General features: G+C 43.7%; 1 protein-coding gene across 2 annotated transcripts in view; it reads left to right on the top strand.

Annotated features, from left to right (window-relative positions):
* Nucleotides 1–26,371, top strand: part of GUCY2F (guanylate cyclase 2F, retinal) — a 720,767-nt gene that overhangs the window by 477,766 nt on the left and 216,630 nt on the right. For both annotated transcript variants that reach the window (XM_069612625.1, XM_069612624.1), the window contains exon 12: nt 25,672–25,820. In XM_069612625.1, coding sequence (XP_069468726.1) covers nt 25,672–25,820 — 149 coding nt within the window. The remainder of the gene's footprint in view (nt 1–25,671; nt 25,821–26,371) is intronic.

Raw genomic sequence — 26,371 nt, forward strand, 5'->3', positions numbered from 1 at the left:
ACTGTATTTAACTTGAGAGACAAAATCATAGATGTGAAATAGTTGGCCACAATGATCACTTTAAAAGGCAAGCGATGGTTTTAAACGGTACCAGTTATATGAAAGTAGGTTGCACATTAGGTGGTGAAAACGGTTTATAGTGAAAAGACCGAAAAAAAAATATCGAAAAAAAAGGTCGAACCAAAAAATCTCGAGAAAAAAAAATCAATTTTTTTTTTCAATACGTTTTTTTTTTAAATGGGGGGTTCCCCCCCAAACCCCCCTTTTTCATTTTTTTTATTTTACCCCTTTTTTTTTACTTACCTGACCCCAAAAATACATATAAATAAATAAATAAAACATTCGAATTTTTTTTTCGATATTTTTTTTTCGAGATTTTTGTCATTCGATATTTTTCTTTCGCCCTTTTGACTGACCACCGGTGAAAACATGACTCTGTAGTGGTTCCTTGTATTGCGTAGTGCTAAACAGGAACTTATGATCTAACCTTCCTTCCTGTATCCCTAGGAGGATGTCAGTGGTCTGAGTTCTTATACTAGTGCATGGAAATGTTTACTAATAGCTTATGTGTCTCCAGGCGATGATTGTCTCCCTTCTGTCACACAGCAGAATGCTGTAAGGGCTCTTTGACCTTGGCCTTGCCTGTATCTCAAAGGACATTTCTGGTATAGAATGAGATAAGAAGAAAATATAAAGGAACATATCACTATTGAAAGGTACTCGTGATGGTAATGCTAAAAGGACAACGTAGAAAGGTTCTTGGCAAAGTAATCATATCATCTTTACACAATGGGCTTCATTAAAAGTGCAGTCGTGTGATAAAAAAAAACAGCGGTAACGTGGCAGTAAATCCATTACCGCCACAGTACCACACCTCCATACTAGAGGTTTGGCAGTGAGGTGGCAGATTTTCCTCTAGCAAAAAGCTGGAGGGAATCCTGCCATCTTCCTCCCAAAAATCGTAATAATTGGCAGAAATGCCACCAGCAGAATTACAGCCAGCGCTAATTCTGCCGAAATCCTCATGGAGTCCTATGGACTCCAGAATATGGGGACCTACACCACCTGCCACTAATGGTAATCCTGTGGTAAATCCGAGTGACCAAGTCGTGATAACAGTAAGTCTGTTTGGGGGTGTTTTGGCGAATTTACTGCTGAAATACTGCCAAACTTGTAATGAGGCCCAATGACTCTAGAATGGAAGACTCCACATGCATTTGATGACCAGGTTATCCCATAACAGAGATGCCAGAAAGATGTGTGGCAGGAGATGTTGATCAGATGGGGATAAACCCACATTGAAAATAGAAGCAATACAAGCAGTACATTGCAAACCAAGGCTGGTGGGGAGATTGCAAGAAAACACAACGTGCATATACACCAGTACGCAGACGATACACAGCTATACATCAAGTTCTCCTCTAAATCACAGTCGTACAATTGAGAGACTGTTTAAAGGAGATCATTGAATGGATTACAGCACTCTTTCTTAAGCCAAATCCTGCAAAACTATAAATTACCAAACCCCCAAATCATGGAATGCTTTCGGATTTGAAGGTGTTGGTAGTCCAGGCTGTTGAATTTGCAGACTCAGTGCAATCTGCAGGTCTCATACTAGAATCCACAATATCTCTTCTAGCACAAATAAAGGCAACGGTGGAGGATGCACATTTTCATCTCTTCAAATTAACAGCAGTGTCACCTTTCATCACTGATGTGCACTTCCACCTTCTCGGTCAATTCGTAGACATTTTGCAAATTCACTGTTACTGCATACTTGCCAACCTACTGATTTAGGCAGTATGCTACTGCTTTTTAAGCAGTCCAACCACCTACAGATTTGGGTGACAGATCCTACTGCTTTTTACAGTGGCAGGTAATTCATGTGACTCTAAGGCAGGATGCTTGAGATCGGCCCAGAACAAAGCATGCAACACATTACTCTGTCTGTGCAGTGGGCGGGTGAGTGATTACTTTGAGTGATGGGATCAGACCCATCCAGTGACCTGAGCGCTACATGACATGCCCTGCACTCTGACAGGACAGGCCTTAGGTGAGCCACATGGCAGACCATCACACAGCATCTGCATATCGGACTACGGAGGGCAAGAGTCTCCATGTTGTTGAGTTATTCGTCTTGCAGTGCAGGAATAAATATGTATCGCCCAGGCTGCTGCTACAGAGCAGTGGCAACGTTGCCTACCAGCTCTGTGTGATTAACTTCTGAAAGTTAAGTCATTGAATTCGGTGAAAACGTACCATTCAGAATTATACATTTTAAACATTTGAACATCTTTCCATGTTGTGCTGTCTGATGGATTGTGTATTTTAGAATGCTCTAGTGGTGCCAACAATGTTTGTTTTGTTTTTTCCTGTGATGCAATTGTTATGCAAAGTATTATTTTTGAAACTTTAAAAATCCTACATCTTTTTGGCCCCAGAATGTTGGCAAGTATGTTACTGGGTGCAGTGTCCCCTCTTCATGTTCATTGCATATTAGAGAGGACCCAGTCCTGTGTCCATGGCGAGCCTGTGGGCTTGCATGGGTAGGCGGGGCTACAGCCTAAATGTTTGGCAGTTGCTGGATAGAAATAAAAGAGTTAAGACGCCACCATTCTGGCCCCCGTGTTTTATTGTGTGTCTTTATTGGTGCTTTAATATTGACTGATATAACAGTGGGCCTTCCCAGAATTTAATTCGTCCCTCGAAAAGCTTTTTTAACGTGGTAGCCCAGTTAATTTACGTTGGCTTCCTATAGAACAGAGGATCGTGTTCAAATGTCTTTGTATTACGCACAGAACACTATATTCCAAGACTCCAGCCTACGTAGCAGAAAAATGTAAAATCTTAGGAGGTGAGAGAGGATTAAGGAGACATGAATCATTAAGATTATAAGTGCCTACATTGCAAAGGTCAAGTACTTTGAATCGGTCATTCTAAGGGGCAGCAGCAAGGTCCTGGAATGGACTTCACTGTGATTTACGAATGACACCCGATTACTTAACATTTTGTGAATTAACAAAAGCATGATTTGGGAAAACAAACGTAACGAGTTTTTTATGGCGTAATGAATAACGTTAGGTTTTTTATATTTTTTTTAGTTTTTAATTGTTTTTTATAACACGCCTAATACCCGAGTTGGGTTTCTAAGCACGGATCCCAGATTCAAACTTCTTGCTCTGCGTGGTCTTGCTTCCAAGACCAGCATATTGCCCCTGTGCTATCCTCTGTTCTTTTTATCAATGGCGCCTTGATGATTTTTCTTAATGGGGGGATGCTGAAAGTTGAATTTTAGTATATCTTTTCATTACAACTGTTTTGTTTTTGTGATTTTTGTTAGGTAAATGTGTATGTAAATTAGTCTCTCACCACTAATTGTGGCCTCTCGGTGCTGTAGAACCACAACATCATGGATCAGAGAAGATGCAAGAAGGATAGCAGGAAAGAGATATATTTTCAAACTTTCGTCAGAGAATGAACAGATTAGATATGGTTTAACCTTATGTGGATAGTCGTTCCACATCTTTTCAGCCGGTATAGCACATCAGTGGGACCTGACTTCAGACCAGAAAGCTTCTACATGGATCTGCGGTCCCCGTCTATGAAATGCCTGATCGACCATACTCATACGTTTGTACTCAACATGAGCGCTGAAAGGCAGCTAGGGAGAGGATCAAAGGGCTGGAGAGATACAGCAGAGAGTGAGCAACTGCATTTTGCACTTGGTGTAGGTGATACAACATTTTCAGTCTGCTGAGAAATACACTTTTCTTCTGGTGCATGTGTAAGACTATCACAGTCCAGACTCGAAGAGGAAACAGAAAACACATATATATGTACGTTTAGGTTAAAGGACTGTTTTTTTTTTTACTGCTTCTGCGACTCAGAGTCATTGAAAGATCATTATCTAATGGGACCCCGATGTCTTTTACAATGTTGGAAGCCTAGGGGCAGTCGCCCAGTTAATGGGGCCACACCCTTAGTGGCCATGAGCCAGCAGATGCAACCACCATGAGGTTCTCTATCTTTCTTGGGGGTCATTTTCTTGTTGTTTCTATCCACCCCTGCATCAATCATAAAGAAATATACCGGTGTAATCCTGCATGCGGTCGGTGCAGTGAGGTATGACGTGAAACAACAACCGAGTGTCGTCCGCCTAGCTGCTAATTATTACTCCAAATGAAGCAAGTTAGTTTGATGAGGGTGGGGGGGATTGGGGGCGCTTAAGTAAACATTGGGTCAGACTACTGGCTGCCTCTGTGGAAAAGGTGCCACCATGGAACAACCACTCACTGCCAGAGATATGAGAAGCTCTCCCTTATTTGTAGAGTAGGACAAATTTATAATCCAGGCCTTAGTAGACTGCCCACAGCACACATAAGCATTTTCAGGGGCCGGTCGATGGAGACAAGACGGGGATCTGCGGTGCGCCAGGAATAGTGAGAATCCGGAACCTTTCTATTACACTGCCTGCTTGCACCTGAACAGTACACAGGAACCTCCAGCACTTGCTTGCCTCTCACGACACCTCCGCTCTGCGCAAACGGAAGAAATTAAGATGCGGAAAATGAGTCAAAACCACTGTAAGGAATCAAGCAAAGATTCTGGGAAACACACTTAGTAAAAATGTAAGTAAAAACATTGCAACTATAATACAGCTGCTACTTGCTAATGCTTAAGCCGCTTCCACTGAAGCAACCCATATTGATTGAAATGCCACCTTCTGCCATAAGAGCAGGTGCTACACTGTTATCTAGTCGATAAACCATACTGGCGTGCCTATTTAATAATAAAAGAAAGGCACACAATGAACAACAGAGCAAGAACACATAACAGAGAGCATGCAACTGGGAGCCAACCACCCCTCACTTCTAAAGAAACCCTTGGGTCGGACATTACAAATACATCTTTAAGACACTAACCTGCAAACTCTAGGATTTCTTAGACTTGTGAACCGCCATGTGTGTGAAGGTAATGATATATTAACACGTGGAAGTGATCATGCCAGGTCTTACTGTCAATGAGGCAAAAAACACATTCTTGAAAGAGAAAACTTACCACTGGTATAGACAAGGACTTTGTGTTAACTTCACCTGCTTAGATCACCAAATGAGGGCTTTCAAGGACAGTAGGCCAAACAGTGAAAACGGCGACCGTGCACTCAAAAGGCACTCGTCTCTTTCATGCTTTCAATTAGCGCTTTGCATGATGACTTAAAAAGAAATGCAAAAACAACAGAGCATCACAGTCTTACTCATTTGAACCTATTGACTTCTATCCCTCAGTCACCTGACCCTTGTGTGGTCTGGACCTCTCCCACTTCACACTCCTAACCACTGGCAAATCTTTAGGGCTCGGACAGCCTCTAAGCTTCTTGTGCTACGGCAGTGGTTTGCATTGTTAATCAAAGATTGCATGCCAGGCCAGATCCTCTTTCCCAGGGGTTGCAGCTCCAATATTACCACTGTGGAAGATATAGGGTCGGCCCTCATTTTGGGTATTAGAGGATGCCCATAGCTAGGTGGCTTGGAAAGCTTAAGCGGCCGTCGGTCAGGATTGCTATGCAGCCCTAGCAGAGGATCAATAAATGGTCAACTCAATGCTCCCTTAAAGAGGCATGGGGCCTCATTATAACTCAGGCGGTCCGGAAATAACGGTGGCGGTAAACCCGCCGCCACCGTTGTTTCCTGACCGCCTGATCCCGACTCCTACAGGCGGGAGGTGATGTTCCCGCCAGGTCTGACTTGGCGGGTTTAACACCACCCGCCTGCAGGCGGACGAGGAAACACCGGCAGCATTACGAGATGCTGCCGGTGTTTCCATGATCCCCATTCCCATTGAGTCCGATAGGGCTCAATGGGAATGGGGATTAACACCATTCCGCATCCGTGATTCCCGGAAAACCGGGGTTGTAATGCCCCGGTATTTCCGGGAATCACGGAGGCGGAATGATAATACGAGTCTGGCGGTAACCAGGCGGTTTTACCGCCTCGGTTACCGCCGGACTCGTAATGAGGCCCATGATGTTGTGTTGGGTAACAGGTTACATTATCCCCATGGATATCCCTGGTAGAATGTGCTCTGCCCTAGCATTAGCACTAGATGTGATTGGCTGCTCGAGTACTCCAGATAGCCGTAGAACAGGTGCTATGGTGTTGTCTATCGGCACAGCAATCACGCCGGAGTCTGCAGGGATATGAGGCATATTTATACTGATGGCACCCCCCTCCGCTAAAACATTGCACTGCACCCTCAGGGCATTGATTCTTTTCATTAGTTGTGTCCAAGGAGTCCTTGAGCAAGTCACTTAACAATCGTATTTCAGAGGCCTGGATGGCACACTTCCTCCACCTCTCCAAGCATTTACTGTGACCAGGCAGTACAAAGCCAATATGAGTACTCAAAACTATAAAGCTCATCTTCTGGTCTGTTGTATATCCCAACTGTTTTATCGTATAAGATAGTGGGATTTAAAATCTCAGTAGTTCAGCATGATTCGATACACATGGTTGCCATGTTAATCTCTGCAGCTGGCACAGTCAACACTGTCCACATTGACTGAACTGGGAAAGTGTCCATTCCAACTTGAGACAGCCCCCGTGGGAGGTCCAGCCCCTGTGTCACCCATAACACCTAAACGAGTCATAGGTACTGCTGCCACATCCTTCCAAGTTCTCTTCTGCATGCATTTTCTTGGCCTCTTGTTGATAGTCTCTATTCTTAGTATGTTGACTTTTCCCCTGTTGCCCTTCTTTCCCATAGGGGCCACAAGCAGTCACATGGTGGCCTTCCTTTGGACCATCTTGTGTATCCCTTGATATATATCAGTTGATGCATGCTAAGTATGGTGAAGGCTATACTTTAAGAAGGTGATTCTTCAAGACTAGGGCCTGTGCCAAAAGGTGTAGCAGCACGGGACAGAAAAGAGCAACATAGTGTTTACATAAACAACTCCCTTCCATAGATCTTAAAAAATAGACGACGCAATAACGACCCGCTATTGTATGAGGAAGGGGACAGGGGGAAATGGACAGAACAGTAAGGGAAAGACATACAAAAGAAGGAGGAAAGGCCAGGGTAGATTTGCTGACTGACCTGCAGATCTACAAAATCTTCACCACTCCTCCCACCCTACTGCAACTCTCTCATCAAGAGGTGCCAAGTGTGCACAGAGGAAGAGTAAAAGGAGGACTGGGGACTATGAGCAGTGGCGTAGTCAGACTCACAATGAGTCCTTCTACACGACCAGCTATTCGGCCCCCAGGTCTTCAGCCACCACGAGTCCTTCTAGATCTAAATGGGCTACCAGACTGTTAAAGTCACACTTACCTCCCCCCACAGTTCCCAGCACAGCACCTGATGCACTTCAAAGCCGACGCTCATGTCACATGCTTCTTCCCAGTACACTGCCGAACAACGATGTGAAGTAATGCGCTTAGATGTTACATGATGGGTTACAAAGGGGTGAAATACACAGGAACAGACAGCACAGAGGGGGAGTGAATGAGGAGACTCAAGCTGACCTGCTGCCTGGTCCAATTTCAATTTCAATTTCGGTGATGGTAGTCGCTATTTCCAGTAGATGTCTTCGCAGCGCTCAGGACAACAACCAATAAAGAAAGACAGAACGCAAACAAAATATCTAAACTGCAAATGGATGGACCTTTTCCTGATATCCAATGGGATGCTGGTCCAGAACTTACTTCCAATGACAGTGTAAGATTTGCCAAAGCTTCTTGATCTGAGAAAACTTGGGACAGAAAGTAGGAGATGGGATACAGATCTGAGGGATCAGCTGAGATGGTACCAGGTAAATCACAAGTTCATATATATGAGGGTGGGACCATATAAAGTCTTAGGAATCATGGTTCGAAGTTTACATTTAATTCTGGAATTAATAGGGAGCCAGTAGAGCCTCTTTAAAACTCGAATCACATGACCTCGCCTAGTACTATTTGTAATAGTACAAGCGGCCATATTTTCAAGAATCTACAGACATTGAATAATATATTTAGGGGATTTACCATAAGACCAGTTACAATAATCCAATGTTTACCCAATTATAGCACTTGCCAAAGTCACGCAGGCGGTATCGGATAAGAGAGGTCATAGCTATCTGAAAATCATAAGGTGCTAATGTGCAGGGCCATGGACAATGAGTGATTTAGCTGTGTCCAATACTTAACATAGAAAGATCCACGAAGGCAGGTCACTCTTTCCATAGTGTATGTAAAGGCGGGACCAGAACTGTATGTCATCAAGCAGGTTGGGTCCTCGTAAGGCCCAATCAATTTGATTACATCCAGTGTGAGATTTCTTTAACTACAGACCCAGTGAATTCCATGTTGTCAAAATGACCCTTCAGTTTGAATGTAATCTAGGTGTTGTCTGTTTAGTTTTGATTGATTGGTTATTTGTAACGCGCTTAATACCCAGAGGTTTCTAAGTGCGGATCGGGGATCAAACCTGTATTGCTACTTGTCCTCTTGCTTCTAAGGCGAGCATCTTGCCCCTGAGTTATCCTCCCGAAACAAAACATCAGGTTTCACTAACAGATTGTTCTGGGGCTTTACTTAGATGTTAAAAAGAATCTTTGAAATGCACGAACCTTGTGATACTTCACATGTCAGAATCTCAGAAACGGATGTACATTCTTTGAACTTTGCTCTTGAACATCGATTAGAGAGAAAGGACTCAAACCCTGCAACTGCGGTATCAGAGACAGCAGCCATATCCCTCAGTCATTTCAATAAAAACATTATGGTCAAGGGTATCAAAAGCTGCTGACAGGTCCAGGTGCAAAACCATACCTATGTAGCCTTCGCCAGTGATTTTCAGCAGAGTGTCCTTAACGTTTAATTTATTTATTTCGGTAGAGGTGAAAAGCAGACAGCCATTCCCCTAGGAGCTGCTTGTCTTCCAAATGATTCCAGAGCTAGAGTTTTGGAGATTAATCTAAAATCTTAAGGAGGAAAGGCACATTTGAAATGGGTCTGTAAATATTATTAGGCTCCAATGAAGACTTTTTACCAAGAGGAGTAGCTGTTTCAGGCTGTCTGGGGTGGTAGAGGGTATAAAAGATGAGTTAACAATATGTGTAATGATAGGTGATATGATATCTAGAACTATTGTTGGCCTTAAAAAGAGAGACCATGTGTCAGAGGCTAGGCCGGGACTGCATTGGCTTCCCGTTGGTGCTAGGATTCAGTTTCGGCTGCTGGCAATTATTTATAAATGCTTAAAGGGATTGGGCCCGAGTTATTTAACGGAAACATTGATAAAACATCCAATGCTAGAACATTGAGGCCAAATAACTCAAACCAGCTACAAATTTCCAAATGAAATCTCACCCAGGTCATTAAATGCACGTTCTTTATCGCAGCTCCTAAAGCATGGAATGATATCCCACACGGCCTTAGAGATAAAAGGATCAAGACATTGCTCTTCAAATAAAGTTGTATACTACTGTTGTTTGTTGCGCCCTCACGCCTCTGGGTTTTATGGTGAACTATACAAGTGAATAAAGTAAAGTAAAGTATCAGCACAAGTCTTAATGACTTGGGAATTACACGGATCCAGAGGGACATTCATTGGGTTAATGGGCAATAGGATTTATTAACTATCTCACACAGACATGTTCTTAAAAGTTAGAATTTGCAAATAGCCTGTCATGTTGGAAGTCTACATTTCTAGAAGGGGGAAGTCTCGTTAAAGCCTGTGGGGACATCTAAATGGGAAGGTACTCCTAATAGTGGCATAAGAGAGCGATGCCCGAGGACCGCCTCCGAGTATCCATGTAGGATGACGAGAGAGCTCAAGAGAGGGAGAACATCTATGATAGTTACTTTGTGAAATTTGAATATGGAGCTAAAATTAGGCACTTCCTCAGTATGATTTGGTTTTATGATGCTCCATTTATTTTTTGCAAATTCTATCTGTATGATATATGATATGATATGATAAGTCACTTATAACGCGCCTGTACACAAGTGTTTCTAGATGTGACAAGACAAGAGAGGGAAGACAGAGGAAGGACAAAACAAACGATGTGTCATTTAGATTGTGCAAGTGTGATAACACCAAGTGTAGGGGGGAGAGGGAGGGCGGAACTGCCAGGGCGAGGGAAAGGGGAAGTGCAATCAGGGCAGCATTGCTCTGAGTAAGTGCAGCCAGGGCAGCACAGCTCTGGGTAAGTGCAAAGAAAACACCAGACTATGGGGTACAGTTACATCCCCTAAGTGAGCGGTAGACCCAGAGGCAGTTCAGGCCGACTGGTCATGGGGGTGCATGATACCCAGTGGGACTCTGAGGATAGCTATGGCACTAGTCAGCGCAGCAGACAGGTAGGTTAGCAGGGGAGCGAGAGTGAGAAAGCAGAGGCAAAATGGAAGGTCTTGGGCTGCTTCTGGAACCTCAGGTGGTACGTCCAAGTTTTAGAGGGGCAAGGAGGCCATTCAATGGGAGGCACCTGCAGAGGAGAGAGATCTACCCCACACTCTCTGCCTGGAGAAGCATATGACCCTCATGTTACAGCTGGTTTGGTGCCTCGGGCCGCCTCACACTCAACACGCACGCATGCATACAGAGAGACTCTCCGACACGTCTCTTGGCTGCAAGGTCCCGGCGGCAACTGCCGTCTGGACAGCGTTTATTCAACATGCGCATGCGTGAGCCCGAATGAGGCTCACGCATGCGAAACACATCTTTACTTTGTAACGTCCCTCCTTTTCTTTAAACATAAGACAAAACATGTCATAACATAACCATAACTCAACGTGAGTCATATAACTTTGTTCTGCTCTACTTCAGCCGTCGGATCCATAACATACTCTCTAAATCAAGCTGGCAGTTGTCATCCTTGTCTGCACGGATATCTGCTGCTACTCCCTGAGGTCGGCAGTGGTATTTCCATTGAAGGTCCCTGGCCTTCGGGAGAGCTCAGGCCTTGTTGTGCTTCATCTGTCCCTGGTAGACCCGTCATTTCCGGCAGTTTGGTCGCTGGGCTCGCTTCAATTTTCTTGAAGAACGACGTGTTCCTGGTTACCGTCCCTCGCCCATTTTCGGTTGTAACCATTGGCCCTTTCACGTGTGTTACCTCAAGGGGTTGTGGCTCGTAGGTGAGAGACATCTTCCCTTCCGGATGACGGTTCTTGACCAGCACAGTGTCACCCACGGCAATGTCTTTTTCATGGAGATGTCTCCGTTCACTCTCTTTCTCGTTTCTGGCCAGCATCTCCAGTCGGACGCGTTCGTCATCAATCACTCGCGGTGTTCTCCCTTACAGTTCCGGAATTAATCCTCTGGGACACCGTTTGAACAATGCTTCCTCAGGTGGAACGCCTGTGGATTGGTGTGGAGTTGTCTGGTACTCGCAAAGGAACGCAAATAAGTTTCTCCGTAATTCTCCCCCACCATTTACAGAGATCTGAAAAGTCTTGTTCAAAGTTCCCATGAACCTCTCGGCTTCTCCATTGGCCCTGGGCCAGAGTGGTGTCACCTTTTTGTGTTTGATTCCTCTCTCTTCCATGTACGATTCCTCTCTCTTCCATGTACTTTGCAAATTGATTACCCTGAAACGGTGGGCTGTTGTCTGAACAGAGTACCAGCGGAAATCCATGGGTGGCGAAAATCTTTTCCAGCGCCAAGATGGTGTAGTCACTGGCTGTCGACTCTACCAGTTCTACCTCTGGATATCTCGACCACTGGTCTATGACTGCTAGGAAATACATTCCTCTACAGGTGGACCCAAAATCCACATGTACAGTCCCCCACGGTTGCTCACTCCTGTCCATTGATTTGATAGTGGGCGCTCTTTCCGCCGGACCTGCTGCTTGACATGGGACACACCTCCGCACATGGTCGTCCACTCTTTCCTCCAGGTCAGGAAACCAAACTTTCGGCCTTAGGCAAGCTTTTGTTTTGGCCGACCCTTGGTGTCCCGTGTGAGACAGGTCTAGTACCTTGGCTATCAGTGATCTCGGGACCACTATTTGACGGTCATGTAGGATCAGGCCGTCCTCCGACATAGACAGCTCATTTCTCACCTTCAATAGCGCCTGCATGTCGCGTTGAGCTCCAGTTTCTCCCCTTGCTTTATTGCCAAGTACGTCCTTTCACTCCCCACTTCCAATGGCCGCTTTGATGACCTGGAACACTTCGTCGTTGCTGAATGCGTCAACAATGTCTTGACAAGCTAGTGCAGTAGGCATGGCCGCTTCCACAACGCTATGTACCATCTCTTGGCTCTCTGCGATTTCCTTTTGATCTTGCGCATGCCCCGTGTTGGGATAGCATGACAGATAGTCTGCGGGGTTGTTGGTGCCCGGCCTATACTGCAGCTTCACGTCATACTCGATGAGCGACAGCATCCAGCGCTTTATGCGTGGGGGTGGTTTTGAGGATGCACTAGTCATAATCGGGATGAGGGGCTTGTGGTCAGTGATGATTACCAATGGTTTTCCAAGTATGTATAAGCGGAAGTGGCGACAGCCCCACAATATTGCCAGCGACTGCCTTTCGATTTGAGAGTACCTCTTTTCAGTTTCTGAGAGTGCTTTGCTTGCTTAGGCAATGGGACACATGTTACCTTGCGTGTCTGCCTGTGACAGCACAGCGCCCAAACCCACTGGACTTGCATCAACTACAATTTCGGATTCTCTCGCTGGATCGAAGTATGCCATGGTATTCTGATCGGAAAGCGCAGATTTGATGTCCTGGAATGCTTTCTGCTCTTTCTCGCCCCATGTCCATGCACGTCATTTTTTGTTAATGCTCTGAGCGGCTCAGATATCGGAGCCAGTCCTTTGCTCAACCTGCCACAGTAATTAACCATGCCTAGGAAGCTTCGGACTCCTGTTGGTGACTCTGGGGCTGCTGTGTCACGAATATCACAAACCTTCTCGGGGTCAGGAGAAATCCCCCTGGCATGGAAAACAAACCCAAAGAATTCTATACGGTCTTTAAAGAACTCACATTTGGTTTTGTGGAGGGTGAGGCCTAGGTTGCTCAGTCTTTGCAAAGCCTTTTCTATCCTCTTCATGTGCTCGGCTTCTGATGTTGCGAAAACAAGGATGTCATCGCTCATGTTGATGAGTCCTTTCAGCCCGGCCAGTGCCCCCCTGATGGTGTTCTGGAACACTTCTACCGCTGACGAGACACCGAAGCTTAGCCTCTTGAATTGGTATAACCCTTCGTGAGTGGTGAAGGTAGTGATATAGCGTGATGCTGGATGCAGTTCAAGTTGGTGGTATCCTGAATGCAAATCCAGCTTTGAGAATACCTTAGCTCCTTGTAGTTCACTGATGTCATACAGCGTCGGCGTGATGTGACACTCCCTTTTTATTGCAGCATTTGGCAGGTGCATATCAACGCAGATGCGGACCGCCCTGGGTTGCTTGGGTTTAGGTACAACCACAATCGGTGATACCCACGGAGTGGGACCTTCCACTTTCTCGATGATGTCCATATCTATTAGTGTCTGGCGCTCCTTTTCTACCTGCACTCTTAGATGGAATGGTATCCTCCTATGCGTGAGAGCAGTGGGCCTTACAATGTGAAGACGTATCGGTTCCACCTGCAATTTCCCTATGCCCTGGAAGAGGCCATCATATCTTTCCAGGAGCCGTTCCACATCCGATTGGTACACTGACATGGTGAAGTGTACAAAGTTCAGGGCCTCTGAGGCCGCAAAACTCAGGAGAGAATGAGGGCTGACATCAGTCACAAAAAATCGGGCTTTGATGGTATTGTGTCCATGTGCGACCGGTGCAACAAAAATGCCTTGAATCGGTAGCGGTGTGTTGCCACCAAAATTGTAAATTCTTGCCCTGTATTCCGCAAGCCTGGGTGGGCCAGGGAGGGCCTCATAGTGTTCAGTTGCCAAGACGCACACCGATGCTCCGGTATCAATTAAGACTGGCGGGGGGGTGTTCTTAATGTCTACATTCAACATTAAAGATTCCAACATCACAGTCACAAACAAAGTCAAGACACTCGGCATGTACCTGGAATCCTCATTAGGAGCTGAGGCACAAGTCTCATACCTCAAAAGAAATTGCCAATATTACCAGAGATTATTACGCCGCATCAGGCCCTACCTTAATGCCACCATCGCTAGAGCCACTATCCTGTCCCGACTCGATTATGGAAATGCATTGATGCTTGGGTCTAGTAACAACTGCATCAAACAATGCCAAATAATTCAAAATAAAGCTGTGAGGTCCATCACCGGGAAACCCAAGCGCGACCATATCACCCAAGACAGAATCGGCCTTCATTGGCTCGCCATAGAGGAGCGCATCAAATTCAAATCCTTGACGCTGGTTCACCGCTGCCTATACGGCCCGGCCCCATCATATCTCAAAAAGGAATTCAATTGGTACGAACCAAGCCGATGTCTAAGATCAGCTAAACAAGGGATACTCAAAGCTGCCCATACCTGAGTAAAAGCCACTGGACTCGGGAGGGTTTTTCCCACCAAGGCAATTGCTCTCTGGAACGAGCTTCAAGGCCACCTTAGATTGGAAAGTAACGACTTTTCGTTCAGAAAGCAGCTGAAAACTTTACATTTTTTCAGTAGTTGTTACATATTCAGCTCTGGATATTTCTTCTCTGTTTTATGTAGTCCCGTGAGTTTATAGTCATAATTTCGAAACCAATAATGTCGAAAGTCATTTTTTCGAAAAAAAAAATGTCGAATTTTTTTTAATGCATTTTTTTTTCGAAATGGGGGGTTCCCCGCCAACCCCCCTTTTTAAATTTTTTTTTTTGTTTTACCCATTTTTTTTATCCCGAACCCCAAAATAAATATATAATTTAAAAAAACGGAATTCGACATTTTTTTTTTGCGACATTCTTTTTTCTAAAAAATTGTCATTCGACATTATTTTTTCGAAAAAATGACCGACCACCAGTCCCGTGATCTCTTCTACTTCGTGTTTTTGTCGCGCCCTGATGCTTGCGAGCTGCGGCGCGTTATAAATATATAAATAAAATAAATAAATAAATACAATGCAGGTAGGTTGTCTCCTTTTTGTGGTTCCAGTGGCTATGCTGGAGATAAAGAAAAAATCTTCATTGGCTTCTTCCTCCTTTGCCAGGTCAAGTCTTTGTATGCCTTGTTTGACAGTTGCCACACTTCTTGGTCTCCTGATGTTACTACCAGTAACCCTCGCGGGACCTCTGGAGGTCATTGCCGGCGCCGCTGCTGTACAAACCCTGGCATAGTGTCCTGGTGTGTTGCATCTACCACATACTCTGGATTTCACTGGACAGTCTACATGTGGCAGATCATATCCGCAATATTGGCACGATGCCGAAGTGCCGTGAATAGGTGTTGTATCCTGTCACTTTTGGATCCACCGAGAGTTTGGTTGGGTGGACCTCCCCAGAGCGAAGGCGTCTTCACTTTTACCTGGTCGAACGGCCGCATCCATCTTCGCCCCTCTGCTTTCAGCAAGTTCATAGGCCTGCCCAGTGTCCAGAATTTGTAATAGTGTCATACCTGTTTCTCGAAGGATCTGCCTCTGCAATTTGCCTGAACTGCATCTCTGTATGACCTGGTTTTGCACCATGCCCTCCTCATTTTCCCATCGACATGTGCTCGACAGTTGGCGCATTCGCACGCAGAATTGTTCAAGAGATTCTTCATCATGCTGTTTCTCTCCGCACATTATGAATCTGTCATAGTCCATGTATGCCATCGGTATAAAATGATTTTGAAGGGCCGTTTTGACAGCCGCATATGTGACCACTTGAAGGTTTAGATATTCAAAAATGCGGTGTACTTCGGTACCCGCCGAATAAAGCAGGATTGCCACTTTTGCCTCATCATTTTCCTCCCCAGTCGCTCTGAAAAACATGTCCAGTTTCTTGACCCACAATAACCACTTGGGCCCTGATGTGTCAAATTCTGGCATCAGTGCCAGTGTTCCTTGTTGATGCCGTGGCATCTGTGTTGGGGCAACTGCTGCACCATCCTGGTCAGTCAGGTCTTCAGGTCGCACAGGCACCTCACTCCAATGTATGAGGCCGCCAACCTAAACTACGTCAATGGCACTTCTCCTTCAGGACAGGATTGCTATATCCTGGTAATCCCACTATAGCACAAGGTGACCACTGACCTTCAATGCAGTATTCAGCTGTTTGCCATGGTCTCATCAATTGTCCTGCTTCCTCAGAGTGTATGACACGTGCTGTGGAATGAATCTTGTCCACCTCAGCATGAAATCACGGCTTCCCGACGAGAGAAACCGTGAGGATTCCAAAAATTAGCATATTGACATTATGGGACAGCGCACGAGCACCCTCGCGGGCCGCAACTGTCACGCACGACTTATCAAAATGGCCAAATGTTGTTGCGTCGGATCCATGCAGCGTGGTAAGGGGAGATGCCACGTTTAGCATATGTTATACAACGCAGCTCCCACGCTCTCAACCTATGCTACCTCCTACGTCGCCAATGTTACAGCTGGTTTGGTGCCTCAGGCCGCCTCACACACAACACGCACGCATGCATACAGAGAGACTCTCTGACACGTGTGTTGGCTGCAAGGTCCCGGAGGCAACTGCCGTCTGGACCGCATTTATTCAACACGCGCATGCGTGAGCCCGAGCGAGGCTCGCGCATGCGTAACACATCTTTACTTCATAACACCTCAGAGAGTTAGAGGTGGCTGAGTGAAGGGCTCAAGAAGGACGGTGTTTTGGAAGAGAGAGTTGGATGTAGTACAAGCCCTGACCCCAGAAAGCCTTGAGGAAGATGCAGAGTGTTTTCAACTTGAGCCTTGCAGCCACCAAGAGCAAGTGGAAAGAATTCAAGGCTGGAGAGACATGCTCCCTGGGCTTGAGACCAAAGACATGTCTTGCAATCCTTTTCTGGATTGGTTGCAGAGGGCGCAGAGTAGAGGAAGCCAGAATGATAAACAGGCTGTTGCAGTAGTCCAGCCTAGAGAGAACCAGGGCTCTGGAGACAGTGCTCTTATGGGGGAAAGTAAGAAAAGAAAGAATACCTCTGAGGAGGTGCAGCTTGTAGTGGGCCTTCGTGATGTGAGAAGAGAAGGAGAGAGTGGAGTCGAATATGACATCTAGCAAGCCCTGCGACAAAAGGGCTAAGTCTGCTGTTTTGCTGTGAGCTATTGTCTGCTACTAATTGTGCCTTATTCGAGGAATCTCGTTTGTTTTATCCATGTACGATACACAGACTGCGGGCTTCAAAGGAGAAAAGAGACTTTGCCCCTTCAATTCTGCTACGGGGTGTATTGAACGGTGCTGGAATCAGACCAGCTGAGCATAAAAGGAACGCCCAGGTACCTTTGCGGCGCAAGCACTTCGACGAAAGGGCTAAGTCCGCTGTTTTGCTGTGAGCTATTATCTGCTACTAATTGTGCCTTATTCAGGGAATCTCGTGTGTTTTATCCGTGTATGATACACAGACTGTGGGCTTCAAAGAAGAAAAGAGACTTTTTAATTATGCTACGGCGTGTGTCGAATGGTGCTGGGCTCAGACCAGCTGAGCATAAAAGGAACGCCCAGGCAGCTTTGCGGCGCAAGCCCTTCGACGAAAGGGCTAAGTCCGCTGTTTTGCTGTGAGCTATTATCTGCTACTAATTGTGCCTTATTCGAGAATCTCGTTTGTTTTATCCGTGTATGATACACAGACTGTGGGGTTCAAAGGAGAAAAGAGACTTTGCCCTTTAATTCTGCCACGGTGTGTGGCGAACGGTGCTGGGCTAGGACCAGCTGAGCATAAAAGGAACGCCCAGGCACCCTTGCGGCACAAGCCCTGTGACAAAAGGGCCTAGTCCGCTGTTTTGCTGTGAGCTATTATCTGCTACTAATTGTGCCCAGGGGCAGTGGTGCTCCAAAAATTCCAACAGGCAGCGCTCAAAAGAAGCAAAGAAGGAACGGTAGGAAGATCTGCATCCTATTCACATATTAACATCTGGGTCACAGCGGGAGACTGTGGGAGAATCATCCTTTAATCTCGCTGCTCCCAAACGAATTAAAACAAAATAGAGCTGCCTCAACATGATCGTTGCCCACAGTGATTATAGGTGAACTGCAATACTAGTGGAGGCGGAAGTGTGGTGATAGCTTTACGTGTTCAGCGTGCTCGGCGATTGAGGCCAGGTGTCCGGACTTTCAGATAGTAAGTGCTTCCCTGCTAACGAATTGATTATTCTGGAGAGCCTTTCACCATTCGAGGACTGCAGGATTTAATATTTCCTTTGACTCGATTTGGCGTGTTGGGAGCTATACCGTCAGATCCTTTTTGTATTTTGTTCCTCCCTACACTAGGTGTCTAAAGCTATCATGACTAAATCATATAATGTACGTAGTAGCCAGGATCTGTCTCAGACCCAGGTGGGGTCAGAGGGGCTGTATAGGAAGGAGGATCTATCCCTTAGAGCTCAAAATACAGGAGGGGATAGATTTCTACCTCCGTTAAGTACTTTTCCCAGGGATGGCCAAATTCCGATGGGCTCAGGATTAAGCCCAATTATGTTAAATGAGGTTATTGAAAGTTTGCACTCTACACCAATAAACATTTTTGCTAAAGATCGATTGTTCACTAACTTAACTTATACAGTTACAGCAAATACGATGAAAAATACTATGAAAGATCATTTACCCATTCAACCAATGATTCCTCCTAAAGAGTTTTGCCAAATACCAGCGGAGATAAACCTAGTAGTCCTACAGAAAGTGCGACAACTGAACCATCAGACTATGGAAAGTATGATTCAGCGATCTATAGGCGAAGAACTGATCATTGCAGCTTCTCAAGTAGATCTATCCTGAATAAAGTTCCGGAAGTGTGGCCTCATACGGAGGATGGTTTTGATAAGGTTCATTTACTAGGAAATGGGAAAACTACTAACCAGGCTAAAGGTATAACCAAAACTACTGGTCTATGGGCGGATTTGGGCCCTCCAACGATAGTGGCTCTGAACTTTATATTGGGTTCCTTGGTCAAGGTTTTTGAAGATATTAAAAGAGAAGTGGACCAACACTCAGGTATTCTTCTGGAGCTAACTAAAGAGATGGACTAAGTTGACTCCAACTTGGTGGATTTAAAATCAGCCACAAATTATGATAGAAAATATTAGATGGATTGTCTACATCTTATCCAGAAAGATCAATTAGGAAAATTTGATATCTTGGTTGATCAAGGGAAGGAATTAAAAATTTAAATGAACAGGATCGCAGAGATTCTGGATCAAAGAATAAGTAAGCAGGGGGCTGCCTCCCCCCATAAAAGTGCAGAAAATATAAATGAGGAAAGTGATTGGGAGGAGACGCCATTGTCTGCATCTGTTATGGAAGAGTTTTTGAGACTAGCACAGATTGTGGATGATCATGTTTTACAAATACCCTCTAAAGGTGTATCTTCAGAAAAGGTTGCATTTGAGGAATCGTCAACTAACAAGAAACTCAATGGAAAAACAACAAAAAAAAGAGGAAAAGAAAAGAGGAAAAGCGTAATTTGCAGTTGATCTCAATTCAGCACCAGAGACAAAGGGTTGTAAATTCCCGCCAACCTTCGAGTAAACGATTCTTAAGAAAAATGAAAACAATCAGTCAGGAGCAGGTGGAAAAGGCTAACCCGAAGTGTCTAAGAAAGAGCAAAGCCAAAGTAAAGACTAGTAAATCAATGGAAATGGGTGATAATAACCCTAAGGAAGTGGCATCTCTGGAAATTACAAAGGTGACAGTGAGTAGTCAAACGGACTCAGCTGTTGCCCTGAAGAGAATAGCTCTGATCTTTTTAGGCGGAAACAACAATTAAACCCAATCTGCCTATTTTGAAGATGGCGCCAATTTTCTTGAAAAAAGAGGAATGCTTGCTGCAAATAGGCAGGCCGGTAAGTGGGGTGCCTGGAGCAAAATGTTTACAAGTTATTCCGGGTTTAAATAATGCTCCAGCAAGGGAAGGTCCGATGTCTAAAGAAGGCGAGGATCTACTGGGCGCAAAGAAAATTGAGTCCTCAGAGAGGATAACAACAACTGGGGCTGAATTGTGTGGCTAATAAAAACTCTGGACTATTTCAATGTCCTTGGATATTTATATTAGCCTACTAGCTAATAGTAAGTAAGTTAATCCCTTAAACCGGCCTGCTATCCTGAAAGAAATGAATTCAATGAGCCTTTTACGATATCTGGTTTCAGGAGATATAGAACGGGTTAGTTTTCCGGATTATCCAAAGACTTCTACTGTAAAACTATTGATGAAAACAAGGCTACCCCAAGAAGCCATGATTAATTCAACAGAAGAATGGCAGGAGAGAGGCTTTATAGTATCTGAAACTGCTCCAATTACTTTGGGAAAAACTGTAAGCAGTGCAGTGGGTACACAGCAACATCTACTGACAGTTGATGCTAATAACCGGAGAGGGATGCCTGGTTTCAGGAGATATAGAACGGGTTAGTTTTCCGGATTATCCAAAGACTTCTACTGTAAAACTATTGATGAAAACAAGGCTACCCCAAGAAGCCATGATTAATTCAACAGAAGAATGGCAGGAGAGAGGCTTTATAGTATCTGAAACTGCTCCAATTACTTTGGGAAAAACTGTAAGCAGTGCAGTGGGTACACAGCAACATCTACTGACAGTTGATGCTAATAACCGGAGAGGGATGCCAAAATTATGGTAAATGGTGCCGGAAATTATAGTGCAAGTGATGCAGAAAATTGTTGTATCTGAGCAGAAGCTCTAGCTGAATGGGAAATAAGATGTCTGTCTTGGAATACGAGGGGTTTTAATTCCTTTCCTAATGTTGCACAAAGACATTTTATTTTTGGTATTTTTTACTTAATTTCGTTTCAAGAAACTTGGCTAACTGAAAAAATGTGGTTTGAGGGTTTTTCTATCTTTGAACAGAAGGCGACTCAGAATGTTAGGGGTCGCCCGAGTGGTGGCTTGCTCCTGGCCTGTAGGAATATTGTATTTTCTGAATGTTCCTTGATCTCAGATAGAATCCAAGGTCTGTTGGCAGTTAGAATAAAGGTCAGAGAACAAAGACCAACCACATATTGGGTGGTAATAATAATATATTGGAACCCGTTGTCTAGTGAATTATTAGCATATCTGCATTCCCTAGTTGATTTACTGGTGCTAATCTCAACTAAATTTCCATCAGACAAACTGTTGATTTTGGGCAATTTTAATGCGCACTGTATTCCCTCAAATTTGCCTCTTTATCAGACAAAGGCTATAATGAAAAATGGTTATAGGTGGGTTGACTTCTGGAGAGAATGGAATCTGATAATGCTGAATGATAATGTGAAGGGAGAGGCCTTAGGTGCTACCACCTTGGGGAGAGGACTTGCGTTCTCAACAATTGATTATGTATGTGTTTCAAGTAATCTGTTTGAAAAATGCATAAAATTGAAACTGCTTCAAACCAACGATAGTGATCATAAAATGTTGGATTTTGTATTTGCTGTGAGAAATGCGATAAGAGTTCCGAGGTATACCCAGGCATTAGCTGCTAATATGGCGGGTAATAAAGTGGTAAAATGTAAGCAGGGGGGCCAATCCTTAACCCAAAGTATGGAAGGGGCTCTAAATGTTCTCTCTAAAGATCAACTGAGTGAATATTGCCATCCAAACACCTAGATTGATTTTTTGTGGGGCCTGAATACCCCTATATTGGGGAATATAGACCCCCAAGAGGTATAAACACTCATTTGATTCTGAAATCTATAAAAAATAATCACTGAGAGCTGACAAATATAGAATTAGAAGAACTATAAAGGATGGTGAAAAGTGCAGTGTCAAATTAAAGCAGGTAACAAACATATATAAAAATTGGGTGAGATCGTATAGGTTCCTTCTATCTCATAGAGAAGGGAAGAAATGTTAAAAACATACTCTGAGAGGAATTCTAGGAATTTTTGGAATAATTCAGCTCAGTCCTGGTCGGATTCTACTCAAACATCATGCATAAAGGAAAAGGTCTGGGTGGAATATTTTACTAAGATCTACGCCCAGGTAGGTCCTTTAGACTGTTACACTCCTTCCAAAACCAAGAGGCAGTTCAGGGTTCGGAAGATGATATTGTGCAACTAATAGGGAAAACCTCTAGTTCTAGTGCTTCAGGACCAATTGGCCTCTCGAATTCAATTTTGCAGAAGAATCCTATGCTATGGGCGACGTTTCTCAAATCCCTTTTTGATAACATGATAGAGTCACAAACGATCCCTGATTCATGGAGAAGAGCAAATGTGATCCCAATTTATAAAAAGGGAGGCCGCTTCTTAGCAGAGAGTTATCGCCCAATCAAATCTTTAGTGGTTTGCTCTTGCGGGAATTGGAGGCTTGGGCTATTCAGAACGATATTCTCCCAAAGGAGCAGACTTGATTTAGAAAAGGAATCTCTACAATCTTAAACATCTTGACTCTAGGTTGTATAACTGTGACCTCCCATGTACAGGCTGGCTCCCCACTTGTTTGTGCTTGGGTGGACCTATCTCAAGATTTTGACACCATTAATAGATCTAAATTGTGGTGCAAATTAAAGAAGTAGGGCCTTCCTAATGGTCTACTGAATATTCTGATTCATCTCTATCGAGGATCAGGGCTTGGAGTAAGGCTTGGGAAATCGGGCTTACTTTCTAGTCCAGTTGACACTGAGTTGGGGGTTCATCAAGGCTGTCTACTGGCCCCTTTTTTATTTATTTTGTTTATGGCAGATCTGGGAGAGTGGTTAACAGGAAAGGGCTTGGTGGCTCCGCAGATGGATTGTGATAAAGTGAATTGGTTGGCCTATGCCGATGATATTGTGGCCATGGACCACTCTCAAGTCAGTTTACAGAGACTATTAAATGCCTTGCCCGAATATGCACAATCGAACGATCTGATAATTAACCAAAATAAGTCAAACATTATGATTTTCAAACAGCCACATAAACAAATTAAATCTTATGTGTGGACCTTACACAATTTGACCATCCTGATTGTTAAGGAAGTTACATATTTGGGTACTCAGATTGTAGCCTATTCGGCCCAGGTGTGGTTTTTGGCTATGGTGAAGGTTACATTAAGAAAAGGGGGACCCCAAATGAAGAGAATTCACTCTAAACATTGCCGGTTTTCAATCCTGCCCTTAATAAAATACTATGTGGGTAAGGTTGTTCCGTCCCTTACATATGGCTTGGAAACAGACTTGCAGGCCTTTATTGCCATCTGGGATAGATTAGAAGGTCAACTTTGGAAGGATGTATTGGTCCTACGGTCTTCAATGCCTATTGCATGTGTGAGATATGAACTTGGTCTTAGTTCTTTGTTGGCATCTCTGGAATAGAAATGGTTAAGTCAATATAGGCTCATGTTAGAGCCTCTTAAAAGGTCACCGTATGAAGATCTAGTCCACACTCTGAAACAGAATAATAACATGCTTCTAAAGCTATTATCAGAAAAATGGAGCAAAATCTTGGAACACTCTGAATGCTCAGTAGATACTCTAATCCAAATCCAGTAAAAGCTAAAGACCTGTTGAAACAAACGTATTGGATTAGGACCATAACAAAGATGAGAGAGGCTAAAATATCCTAGTCCTGGTGGGAGCTGTATAAGCCAAGAGCAACTGTGCCTGCCTATCTGCAGAAAGGGATCAACCCGAGGGTCAGAATGGATTTTTTAAGATTTCGGTTAAATTTGATACTAACATTGGAAATTAAGCATATTAGAGATCCAATTTATTTTCCATCTAACATGTGTGACCTCTGTGAAGTGGGGGAAAAACAAACTATAGTTAATCTCTTATTGGAATGTGAAGGAACTGGGTGTATTAGACAGAAGAGACTAACAAGATTTGTTCATGATGGTGCAATCTTAAATACGAAGCTGTTCTGGCAAAGGCTAAGCCAGGGACACAAAACCTTCCTAACAGCGGAAGTGATAGCGGTCCTGAAAGAATTAAAATTAATTGGAAGCTGAGTTTAGTCTTGTGAATGTGAATGGATAGATTATGAAAATGAGGTATAAGAAGGAAAGAACCTGTGTTCTCATTTTCTCGTTTTTTTAATTTGCATTCCCTGTTTTATGGTATTAATATGTTTCTTTTATGATGTTCTTCTTTTATTTTCTGTGTAAAAAAGTCATAATGTTGACTAAAATGCACAATAAAAAAATAAAAATAAAAATATGACATCTAGGTTTTTTTGCTTCACAGCAGGGCGAAGATGGCCCATGGAGGATGACCAGGGTGGGAGAGGGAAAGAGGGAGCAGGGGTCCCAATGAGAAGGTTCTCAGTCTTATTGGCATTAAGGCAGAGGTCATTGGCGGCGCACCAATCCTGAATCGCGGATAGACAGTCAGGAATGAGCGAGAGAGGAGAGGAGGTTGAGGGGAGCCTGAAAGAGAGCTCAGTGTCATCCACATATCGTTAGAGAAGGTACAGATAAGGTGGGCCAAAGGGGCCAAGTAGACATTGAAGAGCCAGGGTGAGAGATTAGAGCCATGAGGAACACCACATGTGAAGAGAGAGGTGGTGGAGAGAAAGGAGAGAATATATTTTTCAAATAAAAAAGAATTCAACGATTTACAGTGCCCATGTGAAGGGGTATGTTCACTTTTGATGCATCTCGGAGACCAAAAAGGTTTAATCATTTGAAAATGTTTGCCAGGTTTATTTTCTTTCAATAACATTTAGGTTCAATTTCTTCCGAAATGCACAATTGTTTTTCTTTTTCTTTGGTTCTCTTTCTGATTTTGTTCTTATAAAATGCAGCTGTTTTGAGACCAGCTGGCTCACCTTTCTTAAAATGTGTTTTCTTAAGTTTTCTTTGTTCCTACTTCTTTTATTCCACTCTAGTGGTCGTTTTTATCTGAATAATCCAAAAAATGGAGTGTGTAAATTGATGGAAGTGATTCTGTTTCATCTTTTTGTATGTATTATCTTTCAAGTGTTTAAAGTCAAATTTAGGCTACTGGACGATAAATGTATTTAAAAACAAAAAAACAACTTGTGTGTAAAAATGATATGAGCTATCCTGAAAGACATTTGAATGTGTGCTTCACAGATGTACACATTCAAATGCCCTCTTTAAGCCTGTTTGCACATCAGCGCAAATCACAGGGCATTTCTGCACATTTTAAAGTGCATCCTGTAACCAAAAACAGGACGTGCTTTAAAATGCACAGGAAACAAATACATTCCGCTGCATCTTGTTGTAAAAGGTGCAGGGGGAGGCATATTGCATGATAGGGCAATGCATGACTTTGTCTTGTGTTAATTTAAGTGGAGTATCAGCCATATGAACCACTGCTGTCCCACTTTCCTTTCTATCCCACAAAGAGAGATAGAATCGCATTTTAATTTGTGTTTAGTATTTCGCAGTGACAGGCCATTTCAGAGGGCAACGTGGATCTGATGCTCATGTCCAGTGGGGATGGTGATCCAGGTAATCACTCACTAGGTCTTCCCATTTCTTCTCATAGGGAAGAAGCCATCTTCTGCTCTTCCTTTTTTCTGTGGTCTTTCCTGTCATGTCAGACATTGTGCCTCCCTGGGTGTTCTATCGCCTGCCGATACATCAGCACACCTCTAGAATGTTTAACATAACTTTTCAAATATTATGGAACATGTAGTGATCTGGCAAGTGTGATGAATACATCTTATATGGGTATCTGAATTTTTTAAAATCTTTTCTATTGTCCATGTAGATAGCATTCTGAAGATCAAGAAGCCCCCTCCTCTGTGTAGGCCCTTGGTGTCTCCGGACCATGCTCCCATGGAGTGCATCCATCTCATGAAGCAGTGCTGGAATGAAATGCCAGACCGACGCCCGTGCTTTGATGACATTTTTGACCAGGTGACCAAACTCTTATATTGTTTTGCAATTCTGATCTAATGCCATATACTAAAACGTTCACAGATGTTTCAGTGCAATGAATAAGAAATAACAATACACGTTTTTTGCATTTATGGTTTCTTGTATGTTGGTCAACAATTATTTTGTTCTTGTCAGAGGATTGGATTGCCAAAATAATTATTAAATATATATTTATATATATGCACAGTGTACTGCCACAAGAGCATCTTTTTGTTCAAGGTTATACCAGTAAAATCCAAGCACATTATTGTTTCCTAAATAGAAACATCAATAAAATCACTTAAGAGAAATTGCTAATCAGTGTAAATAAAGTTTTAAAAAAGTCATACATGAAAATAATTAGAAGATGAGTAAGCGAGCAAAAGAAACATCACTTCAACTCCAATTGCAACATGTTAAAAAACCAGTAACCACAAGAACCAATGAGGCAGATCGTCCAGCCAACCAAAAGTTTCAAAATAACTCATTTGACATCAGAGACAAAGGTTTCAAAAATCTTCTAAAATGTTATTCTCGATTGCTTCTGAGAT

The sequence above is a fragment of the Ambystoma mexicanum genome, chromosome 5p, assembly GCF_040938575.1.
Source record: "Ambystoma mexicanum isolate Mex_15411 chromosome 5p, UKY_AmexF1_1, whole genome shotgun sequence".
In the NCBI taxonomy this organism is placed as follows: domain Eukaryota; kingdom Metazoa; phylum Chordata; class Amphibia; order Caudata; family Ambystomatidae; genus Ambystoma; species Ambystoma mexicanum.